A 17,396-nucleotide genomic window follows, 5' to 3' on the forward strand; every position below is an offset into this window, starting at 1 on the left:
AAAAACAATGAAATTCATTTTGTTGCTGGTGACATTTTTATGAGATTATACAAGAAGACAGAATTTAATGTTATTACATATATTGTACATATTGAGTGAAGAGTCGAAGTAAGGGAAACATACTAAAAACTAAAAATACTGGTTTTATTTTCCTCTAAAAAATAACTAGGTAGGTGAACTAATGGTCCAGTATTCAGCCAGTTCTCAAAGTGGAACCACTTTCTTCTCACAGCTTGAGCTCTTTGATCATCGGCTCGCCCCGCAGACCACGGAGGAGGTTGTTAGCTGCCAGTGCAGACATGGCATTACGGGTGGTATAGGAGGCACTAGCAATATGTGGTAGAATCACTGCGGGAAGAGAGAAGTAAACAAATAATAGGCAGTGAGAATTAAGGATTGATAGTGAAATGGGTTAGCTAACTATTTTTAAAGCAGCTGAAGCACCAAAAAGTCTGACAGACTCACCGCAGTTCTTAAGGGTAAAGAGTGGGTGGTTGGTGGGTAGGGGCTCCGGGACAGTGACATCTAATCCAGCTCCTGCAATCTGCCCAGTGGATAGAGCCTCATACAGGTCTTCCTGGTTCACTACCCCACCTCTGACACAGCAGAGAGACCACAATTATAACACAGAGTAATATAGTTCTCAGTAGATTTTGATCTTTTATAGATGTAACCGTTTATTTTAAAGTGGTACCTGCTTGTGTTGATAAAGATGGAGGTATTTTTCATCTTTGAGAAGAGCTCCTTGTTGCAGATCTCCTTAGTTTCCGGCGTTAAAGCACAGCACACAGCCAGGAAGTCTGACTGCTTTGCCAGCTCATCCAAAGAGACTAGATCAAGACAGAGGCTTGTTGACATCAGATGACTTAAAACGTCTGAGAGCAGACCGTGATTAGGAGCAATCTGATTTCCTAAAGCAACATCTTATGAATATCTGACTAAGATCAGCATGTGAAAGGAAAGAGGAGATGAAATGATCTTTGCTCTTGACCAGTCAGTTCAGTAAAAGTCTGTTAAACTTTTCCTTAATCCACCTTGTCCACAGTGAATCCATTACACGCTGATGTTCCTTTTCCACAGCAGGCATTTTGATGGAAAATGAGCAAAAGCACAAGTGTTATTACTGTAATAACAACAATGTCTCCATTGTATTAACGTGTCCCAGTAAGCCATGACAATGTGACATCGAGCCAGCATGAGCAATACCAGGACCCTGAAACCGAAGCAGCTAAATGTAATTCATCCATCATTTATTTAATTATTAATGCCAGTGCTCTTCCTACTGTGACATGTCCAAATGCCTTCTGTGGAAAAAGGAAATGCTGAGATGGACATGAATCTGGTCCTTACCATACTCTGCATTGATGGCACTGGCCAGTTCAGGCCTGGGCTCCATGTCCGTGTAAATGAACTTCTTTACTTTGAAAGGCGCCAGACGCTCAGCGATAGCAACACCTTTGATCACAAACACACAGGGCAAGAACTATCAGACTGGTAGACATGGCAGTTTGGCTATACACGCTGTGTGTAGTGTGTCAGATAGTGTAGGCTCACCGATCCTCCCTAGGCCAAGAATACCCACAGTGCTGTTCGCCAACTCATATCCACACAGCCACAGGGTTCTCCATGTGCCCCAGCCACCACTGACACAAGTGTGAAAGAGAGAGAGCTATGTATTTAACCTTGGACAAGAAAAAAACAGTGTGTGTGTGTGTGTGTGTGTGTGTGTGTGTGTGTGTGTGTGTGTGTGTGTGTGTGTGTGTGTGTGTGTGTGTGTGTGTGTGTGTGTGTGTAACATTACGTTTTGGCTTCATGTGTGGCCTCTATGAGCCTCCTGGAGGTTGTGAGCAGCACAGCTACAGTCAGTTCAGCAACAGCATCCGTCAGAACTTCAGGGGTATAACCAATACGGATTCCTCTGGGGGGAAACACACGGACATTACACCACCAAATGCCACCAGGTGTCTGCATTTAAGCTTTTTTGGTTTTTATCAGATATTATATATTGGTCAGATGCACAAGTATACAAATCAACTGTTTTGAATGAATGTGTCTTAATGAATCACCTTTTCTTCAGCTCCTCCAGAGAGAGATGGTCAAAACCCACTGACATAGTACTAAGGACTTTCAGGTTTGGACCTACGGGAGTACATCACACACACACATACACATATAAAGAAACATGTATAAAGAGAGAGACTGCTTATTGAATGTAGGTTATTTAACTGTCTCAAGAACTGTCCTCTGACCTGCGGCATCTAACAATTCTGCATCAATCTTTTCGGTCAGCACGCACAGCAGGCCATCAACACCTTTGACCCTCTGAAGCAGCTCCTGTCTGGGCACGGGGTCATCTGAGTCCCACAGCTCGAACTGCACTCTGGGAAAAAAGAAACTATCAGTGAAGATCAAATCTTTGAGAAGTGGCTGAATACTGGACCATTAGTTCACCTATATAGTTATTTTTTAGAGGAAAATAAAACCAGTAAGATGACAGAGACATCACATTCATAGAGACTATTAATGCAGTTAAAGCTCCTTCTTAGATGTACAGTATATCAAGCTATATCACATATAGTGTAGGACTTCATAGAAATACTGGGATTTCAAGGTGAGACATTTCTTCGACTGTTGTGGGGGAGTACCACTTTAGGCTACCAGTCTTATCTGTCCAACCTAAGGGCAAACGTTAGCAGTCCTGTTTACTCTAAGTAAATGATGAACTTTCCAAAACATACATTCAAACTACATAAGTGTATCACAGTGAAGAGAGCTACAGCAGGCAAGTAATTGGTCACACAAGATGTTCTATATAAAAATCAATCATTTTAACACTTTGACTCACTGTCCAGATTCACGGAGGATCTTCAGACCTTCGGGTGGGATCTGTCGGGTGACATAGACCCGCGGCAGGGTTGACATCTCTCTCTGCATGTTGCTTGTTAGACCCCCAGTGATATTCAGTGGAGTAACAGCGATCCGCTGGAGCCGACGCAGCGCCATACGACTGCACCACATTGCCAGGAGAGAGAAAATCTGTTGGCAGGTGTCTGAGGGATGACAGTGGTACCTTGAAGTTTAGTCTCTGCTGTGTGCATGTGCATGATTTTGGCTCTAGTTCAGGGGAGGGGAGGTTCCTGTCTGTGGCTTTGACCAATATGATTAGAGGGAGGGTGTTTCTAGAGTCTGAAGTTGAGAGGTTCTGTCCCAGACAAACCAAACACAAAATCACTGAATCAAATTATTGGCCAGGAATTTTGTGTCATTTACACTTTGGGCCAAATAGAATTCAATAGATAGATACACTGACTAAACTAGGAAACATAAACTCTTTTTCTCTTTGCCTCTCACCCTTACCCTTATAAACACACACACACACACCAACAAACACACACATATATATATATATATATATACACTGTTACCCATAAAGTTGGAATAATTTTGTTTTCAAACACAATCCTCTGTTTATTTCTATTTAAATGCATCAGTAATCACTTTTGACCAGGTGCAATGATTACATTATGTGTCCCAATTACCCAGGTGAAATTAAATAAATCAAATTGTCACAATCATTTCATGGAAAGAGGTAAAAAATATTTTATTCCAACTTTATGAGTAACACTGTATATACACTATACACACAAATCATACAAATGTATCAAAGACAGCAGTAGATTTGTGTTTTTGTTACATCATCGCCCCGACTGGTAGTCAGTAGGATGTAAATGTTTCACTTGGCTGTTGACCTTTGTTTCATTAAACAGTGGAGGTCCCAAACACTTTTTCTCTCTGGCTGGGACTAGTTCAGCAATCTGTTTTTAATTTCCCAACTGGAGTTTATGGAGTTTATGCAGTGTTGTGCCTTTATTTTCCACCATAAATGGTATTACAGTACATTGTCACAGGCCAGTTAATTACAGCTGAGCACTGATGTCCAAAATAGATGTAAATGGATACAGTATACATGCATATATAAAAGAGAAATAAATAATACAATAAAAAAGAATAAATAAAAACTGACAAAAAAATTAAGTTTACAACTTAAATTTTTTTTTTGTCAGAATCTTTTACAAAAAATGTCACAGCTCAACCCAGGGACGTTTTTAGTTTGAAGGTAATACTCATGATGGAAACTTAGTCTTTTATACATGTTAAATTAAGTCATCGTTCCCTAAAGGAGTTTAAATCGAAAAAACAACTGGACTTGATTATTTGTCTGGGAAGACGTTTCACCTCTCATCCAAGAGGCTTCATCAGTTCATGTACGCATCTGACCAGGCTGGGACTGATCATAATAATGAGCCTCAACAGGGTCTCTCTGTATGGGGCAGATGCATGAACTTGTGAAAATGGTTTAAATTCTGCAATGTAATAAATAAAACTGTCCCAGTGGAAATCCTTTAATTCACTGCATAACTGTGTGACAAAACAACTTTCAAAATAAACAGAAATAAATAATAATCACAAATGCAGTCCTGTGTAAAGTACTATGAATCTATTGGATGACCTCGGTCATGTGACTGTGGTAACCCGGAATCAATCCAAGTTTTTAACCAGTCACAGCCATTCATTCGCTGTAGCTCTTCGCGCATACTGACAGGTAGCTGCGTATGATTATTTGTCTAATTTTAACAATATTAACAACCTTTTTCCATATTGCTAGGTACAATGATAATCCCTAAAAACAGATGTCTACTCTGCGGAGTTATTTGTAGCCTAACGCGTGTGTCATCACTTTTAACGAGTTTATGACAAGTGTCCTCGCCACCGGCACCAGGCTGCAGTGGCACTCAGTAGCTAGCTAGCTGTAGCAGCTACGGTTTCCTCAGCAGGTTCTTAAAACAACCAGCGTTACTGTGGGAGCTAACAGCTGTAATCTTTGACTGTTATAAGACGTCGCTTTGTTAGTTCAAGTCAGTCTCTACGTTGTAGCGCGGCTGACAGTTGTCCGGTCAGCAACACTGCTACCGGCAACTACAGTTAGCTGGCATTTACATTTAGTTAGCCACTTAGCTAACCTATAACAGGGCGTTGGTTTAGATCATTAACGCTAACACCCCAAAAGTTTTTTAGCCTCTGTAATCATTGTCTGTGTTTTTATGTGTCCAATAGGTATAGTCGTTATCTCACAGACAGTTGAATTCCCCCCTCCTCCCCTCCCAGCATGGCTGCAGACTCGATGGAGATCGACGACTCTCTTTACAGGCAAGTCTACCTTTTTCAGCTCTTTTAGGTACTCTCTTATTAATTCACCTGAAACCACAAATCGCGTTACGCAGCAGTCAAGACAGGAAATGACAGTGCTTGGCTTTATACTGATGTCAATGCGGGTATCGCACTCGGTGCTCGTCACTTTCCTTCCTGATCTGTCTCAAGTACATTCCCTCACTGATATGCCCTTCTTCCCTTTCTATCTTTCCAGCCGCCAGCGATATGTGCTGGGAGATAGTGCTATGCACCAGATGGCCCAGTCATCAGTCTTTCTTAGTGGAATGGGAGGACTGGGAATAGAGATAGGTAAGCTAACGCAGCACTGTAAGATATTTAGTTCCATAGCATTCATATAATCTGCACTGCCAACTGTGATTTGAGACTAAGCAACTTGACCTCTGGTTTCACAGCAAAGAATATTGTCCTGGCCGGTGTAAAGGTACGCACTCTCGCTAAATATTATGGTTGTCTAGCCCCATGGAAGTATATAATAATAAATAAATAAATAAGTATATAATTTAATCAGTTGCATCTTGGAAATTGGTCTTCCCAATGCCTTAACTACAGTCTCTGTGTACATGTGTGCTCTGTGTGTACAGGCAGTCACACTTCATGACACAAAGCAATGTGAAACCTGGGATCTGGGCTCCAACTTCTTTATCCGCAAAGAGGATGTGTTGAGCCAGAGAAAGAGGTAATATACACCACAAAGCTGGACTCTTCCTCTTAACCTCTTATGTATCTCAGACCATGAAATATCACACAGTCACACTTTGTCCCTAATGTTCACACATCTTCTTCTGTTCTATCTCTGTTGCTTTGTCTGTATCTTACACATTCTCATCCATCCTCAGGGTGGAGGCGGTGTGTCCTCGGGTAGCAGAGTTGAACCCTTACGTTCATGTTGGCTTGTCTTCATGTGCTCTGGATGACAACACTGATCTCAGTTTTCTCAGCAAGTATCAGGTAAAGCATTGCTTCTCTGTTATGACCAACCTGTGGCTTCTGGGAAATTTTGAAAGACTTCCTCTTAGTCATTCAGTAAAATTGTTTTCCTACAGCCGCCCTGGTGACTATAAAACATCCAACCCCTGAAGACATGTAATTTCTTTCCAACAGACAAAATGTTGATGTGAAAAAGTTTCAAAATGTTAATAAAAGTTTCTCAAACCGCTTTTGCATTATAAGCCATGTCAAAGCTATGGGTATGGGTAAAATGAGAAAACACTACTTTTGTCTCACGTGAGTGCTGCAGTTAAAGGTCAAATTATGAGGGGTCATAACTCAAACCATTTTAGCATTTGATGAAACTTTCAGGGATGGCCTGTCTGCATTACCTGTTTACTTGTTAATTACTGGAATAACTAAAAAAAGATGAGATGCTCATCGTTGTCATTTTCTTCTAGATTGCACATAACCTTAATTGAAACCTGCATTGTTTTCTAGTCCAGCTGCAGTAACATTTACTGTCTGACTGTCTGCTCTCTCCTGCAGTGTGTGATTCTGACTGAAGCCAGGTTGAGTCTACAGAAAAGAGTAAATGAGTTTTGCCACTCACAACAACCTCCCATTAGAGTAAGTCTACTGTCCCTATTGGGGTTATGCATTACAGAGCTACATCAAGTGTAGTACATGTGGAACACACAAACAGTCAAATATTAACCATACCTTTTGCCTGAATATTAACCAAACTGTGTTGCCTTTTGTCCTTGCCAGTTCATTGGCTGTGACACATATGGCATCTGTGTGCGAGTGTTCTGCGATTTTGGAGAGGAGTTTGAGGTGTCCGATCCCACAGGAGAAGAGCCCAAGGAGATTTTCATCCAAAGTATCACACAGGTAGTCTTCTATGTCCCATAACCTGTGCCCAAAAATAACAATTCCAACTTTACTTTTAGGAATTTCACACTCATCCTAAATATTTATCTGATTTTCTGTTTAAGTTTGGTCACCTGGATTTCTTACTAATATTGAGCTACATATCTTGAAAGAGTGAGGTGGATTTGCCAGATGTTTCACTATCTTGAAACTGCAGTTTTGTTCTTGTCCTTTGGAAACAGAGTCCACAAGGACTGTGTGTCTACTCTAAACATTTAGCGAATACTCCTTTGACTTTTGCCCCTCCAGGACAGTCCTGGGGTGGTAACCTGCATGGACAACCAACCCCACGGCCTCCAGACAGGCCAGAGTGTTGTCTTCAGAGAGGTCAATGGCATGGTGGAACTCAATGGCACTGCACGACAGGTGTCAGGTATTGCAGATAATGGTTTCAGTACATTAAATGTTTTTACAGAGCTTTTACTGTAAGTTTATATTATAATTGTATAACACCTGAAAACAATACCCAACACATCAGAAAAGTAAATAGCATTTATAATATGGTTGTGGTTAATATTTATATCAAGTAAAACAAATGCTGTGTTTTTCATAACATTTTACTTTTGTCATGTTTTGAATTATTCCAAGATCACATTTGGTGAGATGTTTTCTGTATAAGATGTAATAGTGTAGAAATCTAATCTAAGCCATGTTTGTCCTTTTCTTTTGTTTGGATATGTGTGTGTTTTGTTCGAATCTGTGTGGTGTTAGTCCTTTCCCCTCACAGTTTTGCAATAGGAGATACATCCCATCTACAACCACATGCACATGGAGGTTTCTTTGTCCTGGTGAAAACCCCTAAGACATACAAATTTGTAAGTTAACTAGTTGTCAGATCAACCACAGATATCACAGTACAAGCTAAAATCAAACATACTTTTCTGAAAAAACAAAGTGTTCGTGTGTGTGCCCTTGCATTTATGCATTTATGCATTTATGTATTTCAGGAGACAATAGAGAAACAGTTGTGTGATCCTCAGCTCCTGACCCCAGACTTCAGTAAACCAGAGGTGAGTGTTTAAAGCTATTCCTGAATACAAAATCACAAAGTGAGATTAAAGCTGACTGACCTTACCAAGGTACATCACCAAAAAGCATAAACTATGCAGCATAACCTACCTCGGGGACAGGTTAAGTTTGGACTGGACCAACACTACTAACCAGTTAGCTCTAAGGAATAAATGGAGCATCATACCTTCAGGATTTCTACATGGCCTAAAACACTAACATCACATTATATAAGAAAAATAAAATAAGCACATATGCACATGTGGAGCATCACCTGGCTTCTTAGTTTATTCTACTTATGCCTGTATTTCTGGGTTAACAGAGCTTTTGGATAACAATTTTATCCAGGATTGCTAATGTTAGTAATCTTTGTAATCTTTATCTGGTTTCACTGACACACAGTTTTACTATGTTAACCTTGCTGTGTGCTACAGACTCCAATTCACAAATGCCTTCAGAATTTTTGGTAAGGCACCCATTTCCTCACAATACTTTTATTAAATCTACCCATCAGGCTCCACCACAGATCCATGCAGCCATGTTGGCACTGGACACCTTCCAGGAGCAACACAGTAGACTTCCCAACATTGGGTAAATACCATATTTCTCTGCTTCTCACTGTCGAGGTCCAATCTGCTGCACTACCATCTACCGCATATATAATATCATATCCTGGCTGTGGTTTTCGGTGCATGAAGTTGTTCAAATGTGACATGTTCAGTTGTGAGCAGTTTTACTTTGATGCCATCAGGTGTTTACAGGATGCTGAGGTTTTACTGAAGCTAACTGAGGAAGTGAATGCTACTCTAAGGAATAAAGTGAGTGTTTGTTTTTCTTTTTTTTTTTTCTTTTTTTTTTTTTTTTAAAGCTTTTCATTCTCTTGGATCTGCAGAGATGCATACACATCCTCATAACATCTCTGTATTTTTCCTTCTTCCTCTCTCCCTCTTTCCTCCCAGGCTCCTGTGAATGCAGAGTTGGTGCGTTGTCTTTCAAGGACAGCGATGGGAACTCTTCCTCCATTAATAGCAGCTGTAGGAGGCCTAGCTAGCCAGGAAGCTCTTAAAGCCATCACAGGGAAGTTTGCACCACTCCAGCAATGGGTAGGTTACTATATTTGAACTGTTGACCTCAGAATCAAAATTCTGCTTATTGATAGTTCAATAGCTCAGTCTACCCCTTTTCCATTGCAGCACAGCCATGGAAGCCATTAACCTTAATAGTTTTTACATTTTTAAGAAATTTTCCCTTAACTTCATCTCCTCTGTTTGTTATGTCTTTAGTTTTACCTTGATGCCATTGAAGTTGTCAGGCCCCTTCAGTCACTTTCTGCAGAGGAGTTTTTCCCCAGGGGCGATCGGTATGATGGATTACGAGCCTGCATCGGTGAATCAATGTGTCTTGAACTGCACAAGCTCAGGGTCTTCATGGTAAGGTTTTTTTCTCATCATTTGAAGGTATCTTTTTGCATTGAATTATTTTAGGGTTTATGTCTGAGTAAACCATACAATGTCCTCTCTTCCAGGTCGGCTGTGGTGCCATAGGCTGCGAGATGCTTAAAAACTTTGCCCTGCTTGGGGTTGGATTGGCCAAGAGCTCAGGGGAGGTGGGCATTCCTTCCTTCCTTGTTTGTTTTCTCTCACCTTAATGTATTTCAATAAATTTCATCTCTCAATGATACAAATTTACTGAAACTTAATTATGCTGCATCTGTCTTCCCTCAGGTGTGCATCACAGACCCAGATCTTATAGAAAAGTCAAACCTCAACAGGCAGTTTCTCTTCAGACCACATCACATACAGGTGAATACTCATCCTCTTCCTTTTCCAGTTACACTCAGTATTGAATTACTTGAATCACAATCGGTACACCAACCATATCATTTATACCCTTTTTTTTTTTTTGTCTCTGTCCCAGAAACCGAAGAGTACCACAGCAGCAGAAGCCACTCACGATATCAACCCAGACCTGCATGTGGATGCTCACCTCAACAAGGTGTGTCCAGCTACTGAGAGCATCTACAGTGACTCCTTCTACTCCCGCCTGAACCTCGTGGTCACTGCGCTGGACAACGTGGAGGCCCGGAGATATGTAGACAGGTTGGTGCAAATATTAAAGTGGTACAATCAATACTTTCTAAAGCATTCAAATCATTTTAGTAATTTTCTGTGAGCAGTGTTTTTGATTTGAGTATGCTTGTGACATAAATCTAGGAGTTACACTGAACAAAAATATAAATGCCACACTTTTGTTTTTGCTCCCATTTTTCATGAGATGAACTCAAAGATCTAAAACATTTTCTATATCCACAAAATAACCATTTCTCTCAAATATTGTTCACAAATCTGTCTAAATCTGTGATGTGATAGTGAGCACTTCTCCTTTGCAGAGATAATCCATCCCACCTCACAGGTGTGGCATATCAAGATGCTGATTAGACAGCATGATTATTGCACAGGTGTGCCTTAGGCTGGCCACAATAAAAGGCCACTCTAAAATGTTCAGTTTTATCACACAGCACAATGCCACAGATGTCGCAAGTTTTGAGGGAGCGTGCAATTGGCATGCTGACAGCAGGAATGTCCACCAGAGCTGTTGCCCGTGAATTGAATGTTCATTTCTCTACCATAAGCCGTCTCCAAAGGCGTTTCAGAGAATTTGGCAGTACATCCAACCGGCCTCACAACCGCAGACCACGTGTAACCACACCAGCCCAGGACCTCCACATCCAGCATGTTCACCTCCAAGATCGTCTGAGACCAGCCACTTGGACAGCTGCTGCAACAATCGGTTTGCATAACCAAAGACTTTCTGCACAAACTGTCAGAAACCGTCTCAGGGAAGCTCATCTGCATGTTCGTCTTCCTCATCGGGGTCTCGACCTGACTCCAGTTCGTCGTCGTAACCGACTTGAGTGGGCAAATGCTCACATTCGATGGCGTCTGGCACGTTGGAGAGGTGTTCTCTTCACGGATGAATCCCGGTTTTCACTGTTCAGGGCAGATGGCAGACAGCGTGTGTGGTGTCGTGTGGGTGAGCGGTTTTCTGATGTCAATGTTGTGGATCGAGTGGCCCATGGTGGCGGTGGGGTTATGGTATGGGCAGGCGTATGTTATGGACAATGAACACAGGTGCATTTTATTGATGGCATCGTGAATGCACAGAGATACCGTGAAGAGATCCTGAGGCCCATTGTTGTGCCATTCATCCACAACCATCACCTCATGTTGCAGCATGATAATGCACGGCCCCATGTTGCAAGGATCTGTACACAATTCCTGGAAGCTGAAAACATCCCAGTTCTTGCATGGCCAGCATACTCACCGGACATGTCACCCATTGAGCATGTTTGGGATGCTCTGGATCGGCGTATACGACAGCATGTTCCAGTTCCTGCCAATATCCAGCAACTTCGCACAGCCATTGAAGAGCAACATTCCACAGGCCACAATCAACAACCTGATCAACTCTATGCGAAGGAGATGTGTTGCACTGCGTGAGGCAAATGGTGGTCACACCAGATACTGACTGGTTTTCTGACTCCCCTAGACCCCCCCCCAATAAAGCAAAACTGCACGTTTCAGAGTGGCCTTTTATTGTGGCCAGCCTAAGGCACACCTGTGCAATAATCACGCTGTCTAATCAGCATCTTGATATGCCACACCTGTGAGGTGGGATGGATTATCTCTGCAAAGGAGAAGTGCTCACTATCACAGATTTAGACAGATTTGTGAACAATATTTGAGAGAAATGGTTATTTTGTGGATATAGAAAATGTTTTAGATCTTTGAGTTCATCTCATGAAAAATGGGAGCAAAAACAAAAGTGTTGCATTTATATTTTTGTTCAGTGTAGGAACGTATGTTTGGCCAAGTACTGATTGTGTTTCTGCATGTATTTTAATTTTCAGTCGCTGTGTATCCAATCAGAGACCTCTCCTGGACTCTGGCACTATGGGAACTAAAGGACACACAGAAATCATTGTGCCAAATTTGACAGAATCCTACAATAGCCATGTGAGTGTGTGTGAGACATATGATTCATAGGCACAGACTTTACTGTAAGTACAGTGCTTCTACATGCATCTTTCCCTTGGCTTTCCAGAGAGACCCCCCAGAGGAGGAAATCCCATTCTGCACCCTCAAGTCTTTCCCTTCTGTCATAGAGCACACCATCCAGTGGGCCAGAGACAAGGTCTGCCTGAAGTCTGACAGAATTCCTCTTTCATTTTTCAAGTGATGATAATTTTTATTTAAGAAAGTATCTATCAGTGTACCTGTCCTAATTTTGACTTTTTTCCTCCGGTTTATGTAGTTTGAGAATGCATTTGTCCACAAGCCCTCCGTGTACAACTCTTTCTGGCAGACCCACTCCTCGGCTGAAGTGGTGCTGCAGGTAAGACTTGTGTTTTTTCTCATTTACTTAACATCGTGTTTGCTTTAATATACACCAGTAATGTAATGCCTCATTCAATAAAACACAGTTTTGAATCATCCTGTGTTTATGTTTGTAGAGGATGCAGAGAGGGGAAAGTCTGGAGGGGTCATTTCAGGTTATTAAGCTGCTAAGCAGACGGCCTAGCCAGTGGGAACAATGCATCACTGTTGCCCGTCTGAAATTTGAAAAGTATTTCAAGAGAAAGGTAATCGATCTCAACCTGAAATTCATATTCATAACTAAGACACTTTATGTATGTGGGTGGTACTATATGTATATGTTATGATATGCATTGTTTAATGATGTTTAATGATGTTCTCTTTATGTAGGCCCTACAACTGTTGCACTCTTTCCCCCTGGACACAAGGTTAAAGGATGGAAGTAAGTTTTTATTTAACACATATGTACCTATAAAGTTACCAGCTTATTTCACAGCAATTTAATATGCATAACAATATATTGCATAACAATATAAAATACATAAAATCAAGATGTATAATGAAAACTTTATTCTCATCTTTAGGTTTGTTTTGGCAGTCCCCAAAAAGACCTCCAGCACCTATTGATTTTGACTTGAAAGACTCTTTGTGAGTGCTGCATTCATTTATATTACAGTTGAAGCCTTTCTTGTATTGTATTTGTCACATCTAAGCTTGTCAAACCTTCCTCTATTCCCATCAGGCACTTCACTTTCATTGTCAGCACTGCTCGGCTTTTCGCAGGGATTTATAACATCCCTTACTCAGAAAAGGTAGGACATGTACACTCAAGCATACATTCTTTCAAACACACACACACTTACACACCGACTGACTAAACTTTTCCATCTATCAGGATGTCTCCGAGGAGGCGGTGACCAGGATTCTCTCAGATGTCAAGATTCCTGAGTACAGGCCCTCAGAGAAAGTAAGCTTCTCCATTGATCTGCTCTGTGATTTGAGTGTGTAGGAAAAAAAATCCTAATCTTGTTCATTATTGTGGATCTGTCCCTGTTCCAGTGTATAGAGACGGATGAAACAGTAAAGAAGCCTGATCAGATGAAAATGCCACAAAGCAGTGAAGAGGAGAGGGAGGCCATCACACAGCTGGAGCAGGCCATTGTTGCAGACTGCGTCACACCAGGTGCACAAACGAAGGAAAAAACACTCAAGATGTCCGCAATAATTCAAAGCTGAATATGTAGCCGTACTTGATTGTAAAATTATTATTATATCCTGTGGTAACAACTGGGTGATAATGTGCTTTCACATGCTCTCTGTAGAGAGCTTACAGATGAGTCCACTGCAGTTTGAAAAGGACGATGACAGCAACGGCCACATGGACTTTGTCGCATCAGCATCTGCTCTCAGAGCGAGGATGTACTCCATCGAGCCAGCTGATAGACTCAAGACCAAACGCATCGCCGGCAAGATCATCCCTGCTATTGCCACGGCAACAGCTGCTGTGGCTGGACTGGTGAGAATAGTCACTCAATGTCGATTTCCACCGTGATTTTAAGAACGGCTTTGTATTCAGAATTAGAACCCGATAATTCAGTGAGTATTCATTCAGACTTTTTGTGTTATTACTTTGATGTACTCAGGTGGCCATCGAGTTGATCAAGGTGGTTGGAGGCTACGAGTTTGAATCTTTCAAAAACTGCTTCTTTAACTTGGCCCTCCCTGTCATGGTGCTCACTGAGCCTGCTCCAGTTAAACGGACACTCATCAGGTAGGGGCGTATGTACACTTAGTCAGTCTCACTGTCTCTCACGCTACCTAAAGGTGAGAAAACACCTTTAAACACCACACTTTACTATTATTGCAGCATTGCAAGATCAAAGAGAAAGCATCCGTAGCAAGATGGCACCAAGAGCATCTTGTTTTGTTATTACTACAATGCAAAGTAGTGACAGTTCTTTGACATTTTAACCAGGGACAACATCTACTTCTCCATCTGGGACTGTTGGACTATTTATGGCCATGAGGACTTCACCCTCTCTGACTTGATGAATGCAGTGAGGGTGAGAAACATGAATCATATTGTACTGTGTTGTTGTAATAGCAATGCAGATGCAGTTACCACATTGTTGTATTTTCTTTTAGGTTTTTGACAGAATCTTTGTCAAATAACATGTTGATGATTTTTATGTCAGGAAAAGTATGGAATTGAACCTACTATGGTTGTCCATGGTGTGAAGATGCTCTATGTACCTGTGATGCCTGGACATTCAAAGAGACTTAAATTAACGTGAGTGCTTTGCGTAATAACAGATGATCTTTTTCCTGATTTTCTTTCTTTATATTTTTAACTTTGCTGGATGGACCAAAGGTTTCGGTGAAGCATCTCAAATCTGTCAAATCTTGTTTTTCTGCTTTTCTGAACCAACTGGAAATTATTTTTGAAATGATTCATCTGCTGTCTACACTGAACAGATGCACTAAACTCTCTCTTTCTCTCTCTGTAGGATGCAGAAGCTGATCAAGCCATCAGTGGACCGCCGCTACGTCGACCTCACCGTGTCATTTGCACCGGAGGCAGATGGGGACGAGGACCTCCCTGGTCCTCCTGTCAGGTACTACTTCACCCGCGATGGAGAGACGCCCTGACACCTTTCTAAATCTCGTCCTCAAACCTCTTGTGTCCTTACTTCCCTTTCATGTAAATTACTGTACCCCAATAGCCTGGGCCAGGGCCAAGAGTTTTCCCTCAGGATGTTACCTGACATGGGCAAAGCTCCTGGCCCCAGCACAAGCCCCCCCCTGTACTTCATGGAGCAAGAAAAAGCCAGTCCTGGTCCCAGTTTTTCTTGCCTCAGATCTAGCCAGTGGAACACGAGGCTGCTTGAGTAGCACTTAACTGTACCTGTGTACATATATTTTCTCTGTTCTGTTTTCTACTCTGGTGAAACGCACAGCTCCACCTGTGTCGATGCCTTAATTGATTAATAACCTTTTTCTGTTTGTGGCAGTGAGTCTGACTAAAAACAATGTTTACAGAAACCTGCATAATCCTGACATACAGCCCCATTAGTCTAATGTCTGTTTTAAATCTGCCAGGACTGTTGGAGCAGTGAAGTGGATTTGTAGTGTGTAGACATCACATCTTCTTCCTCAGAGTCCTCTCATTAGTTTTGAAAATATTGGCAGCCACAGAATTTGCCGGTTGTTGGTCGTCTCCCCTCATAGCAACAAGTCAAGCCAATATTTGTTGATAAATTTAAAGGTGCAACAGGTCAGTGGACAACGGCGAAATCACCAAAGATACTGATTATCATTGTGTCTGCAGATGATTGTTCTGTTTCTGTCATCACTTTGACTGCCTCATGAAAACACATTTATATCACGGGGTATGGGTTTTACCCAAACATTAAAGGACATCACACACCACTGCGTCTTGATGTGCTTCATCACAGGGTTGATGTCAACTCTTTGGGATAGTTCACTGTCCTATTGACGAGCATCGACGCTTCATAAAAAGCAGCACTTTTATCACATTTCTTCCCGGTCATTTGACTCAAATGACGCAGCTGATGTGTGGTGAGGTTAAAAATATGGGTAAAACCACCTATTAGTTGTAGCTGCTAGTCTTACCTGTCTCATTTAATATTTAGGTAATGACGGCACTGACATCAGTTAACACATTTGGGTAAACAGTATGTTCTTTATTAGATTAAGTAATGGTGTGAGTTCAATGGCTATTTCACACACAGACATGAAACAACTGTTCCAACACCTGGAATTACACTCCTACACTTAAAACACCTTGTTTTTTTTAAAAGAAAAAATCTTTGCTGTTCATGATTTATTTCTTTCATTTGTTTATGGATGTGTGTCCATGGCGTGTATTTATTTGTTACTCATTTGTCACTTTTTTGTGTCAAACTGAGCCTGTGTTGAGCTCTGTTGAGTCATGGTGCACTGGGTAATTGTTAATCAACACTGAACATGTCATCCTAAAAGTGTTTATCCAGGGGTGTGAATCGCCCTTCTATTTAGTTCCAGTAGAAGGTTGTGAAAAGTGAAATAGTCTTCATTGGCATGTATTGGCAAAAATGTCAATGTAGTTTTGAATAGAATCACTTAAATCCAACTTTTTATATTGAGGTTATTGAGATCCACTTGAACAGAGCCCACTAACAGGTTATCATCTTCAAAACAATTAAGACTAAACTCACACAAACTGATTCCTCGACCACATTCATTTCTCTGGCCATTGCCAGAGGTGGTGAATTTCGCTTTGCACAGAAAATGTCTATCATATTGACGACACTTCTTGTGCAGTGAATGTCATAAATGTAAAACAAAACAGTGTTAATGAGTGACAATGATAATGATGTATGTTCTTGTGACAGACAACTCAACCAATGGTCCAATAAAATGTGAGACTTCAGGATGTCCTCAAGACTAAAGCTGCTCTGAGTGTTTGTTTTAAATACATCACAGTAGAGCTGAAATGATTAGTCGATCAACAGGAAAATAACGGGAAACCATTGTGATAAACAATTGTTTCAATCATTCTTTCAAGCAAAAAGTAGTGAAAAAATGCTGAACTTTCTCCAGTTCCAGCTTCTCACTTGGGAGGATCTGCTGCTTTTCTTTGCCATATATCACTATCTTTGGGTTTCCGACTTTTTCACACGTCTCTGGGAAGTTGTGATGGCCATTTTTTCACTATTTTTTACTTTTCATAGATAAAATGATTAATTGGGAAAATAATCAGCACAATAACAGATGATTAAAGTGATTGTTAGTTGCAGCCACAGGCTTTCAAAATAGACTTTTCAATTTATTACATAACAGAACATCACCTTACATAAAATCTCATGTCAAGTATTGAGATATCAATAAATACAATTTGATTTTTTCTTTCACAAAAAT

General features: G+C 41.1%; 2 protein-coding genes across 2 annotated transcripts; one reads left to right on the forward strand and one right to left on the reverse strand.

The window, feature by feature from the left end:
* Positions 1 to 30: 30 nt before the first annotated feature.
* On the reverse strand, positions 31 to 3,097 carry LOC111231441 (glyoxylate reductase/hydroxypyruvate reductase-like). The gene is made up of 9 exons (XM_022758534.1): positions 2,846 to 3,097; positions 2,250 to 2,380; positions 2,067 to 2,139; positions 1,802 to 1,918; positions 1,555 to 1,643; positions 1,351 to 1,455; positions 695 to 830; positions 466 to 596; positions 31 to 348 (listed from the first exon to the last, which is right to left on the reverse strand). The coding sequence occupies exons 1-9, from the start codon at positions 3,016 to 3,018 to the stop codon at positions 227 to 229; spliced, it is 1,077 nt and encodes a 358-aa protein (XP_022614255.1). The 5' UTR covers positions 3,019 to 3,097; the 3' UTR covers positions 31 to 226.
* Positions 3,098 to 4,563: 1,466 nt separating this feature from the next.
* Positions 4,564 to 17,345, forward strand: uba6 (ubiquitin like modifier activating enzyme 6). Its single transcript, XM_022758600.1, has 32 exons — positions 4,564 to 4,603; positions 5,116 to 5,208; positions 5,426 to 5,520; positions 5,625 to 5,653; positions 5,814 to 5,908; positions 6,069 to 6,180; positions 6,709 to 6,789; positions 6,931 to 7,053; positions 7,342 to 7,465; positions 7,804 to 7,907; positions 8,040 to 8,102; positions 8,615 to 8,691; positions 8,852 to 8,918; positions 9,060 to 9,203; positions 9,384 to 9,530; positions 9,626 to 9,706; positions 9,825 to 9,902; positions 10,018 to 10,199; positions 12,011 to 12,116; positions 12,205 to 12,294; positions 12,415 to 12,495; positions 12,614 to 12,742; positions 12,867 to 12,918; positions 13,061 to 13,124; positions 13,219 to 13,288; positions 13,372 to 13,443; positions 13,536 to 13,659; positions 13,799 to 13,992; positions 14,120 to 14,247; positions 14,452 to 14,539; positions 14,672 to 14,766; positions 14,984 to 17,345. The coding sequence occupies exons 2-32, from the start codon at positions 5,168 to 5,170 to the stop codon at positions 15,123 to 15,125; spliced, it is 3,078 nt and encodes a 1,025-aa protein (XP_022614321.1). The 5' UTR covers positions 4,564 to 4,603; positions 5,116 to 5,167; the 3' UTR covers positions 15,126 to 17,345.
* Positions 17,346 to 17,396: the final 51 nt, after the last annotated feature.

The sequence above is a fragment of the Seriola dumerili genome, unplaced genomic scaffold (genome assembly GCF_002260705.1).
Source record: "Seriola dumerili isolate Sdu_G_001 unplaced genomic scaffold, Sdu_1.0 BDQW01000301.1, whole genome shotgun sequence".
NCBI classification, from domain to species: domain Eukaryota; kingdom Metazoa; phylum Chordata; class Actinopteri; order Carangiformes; family Carangidae; genus Seriola; species Seriola dumerili.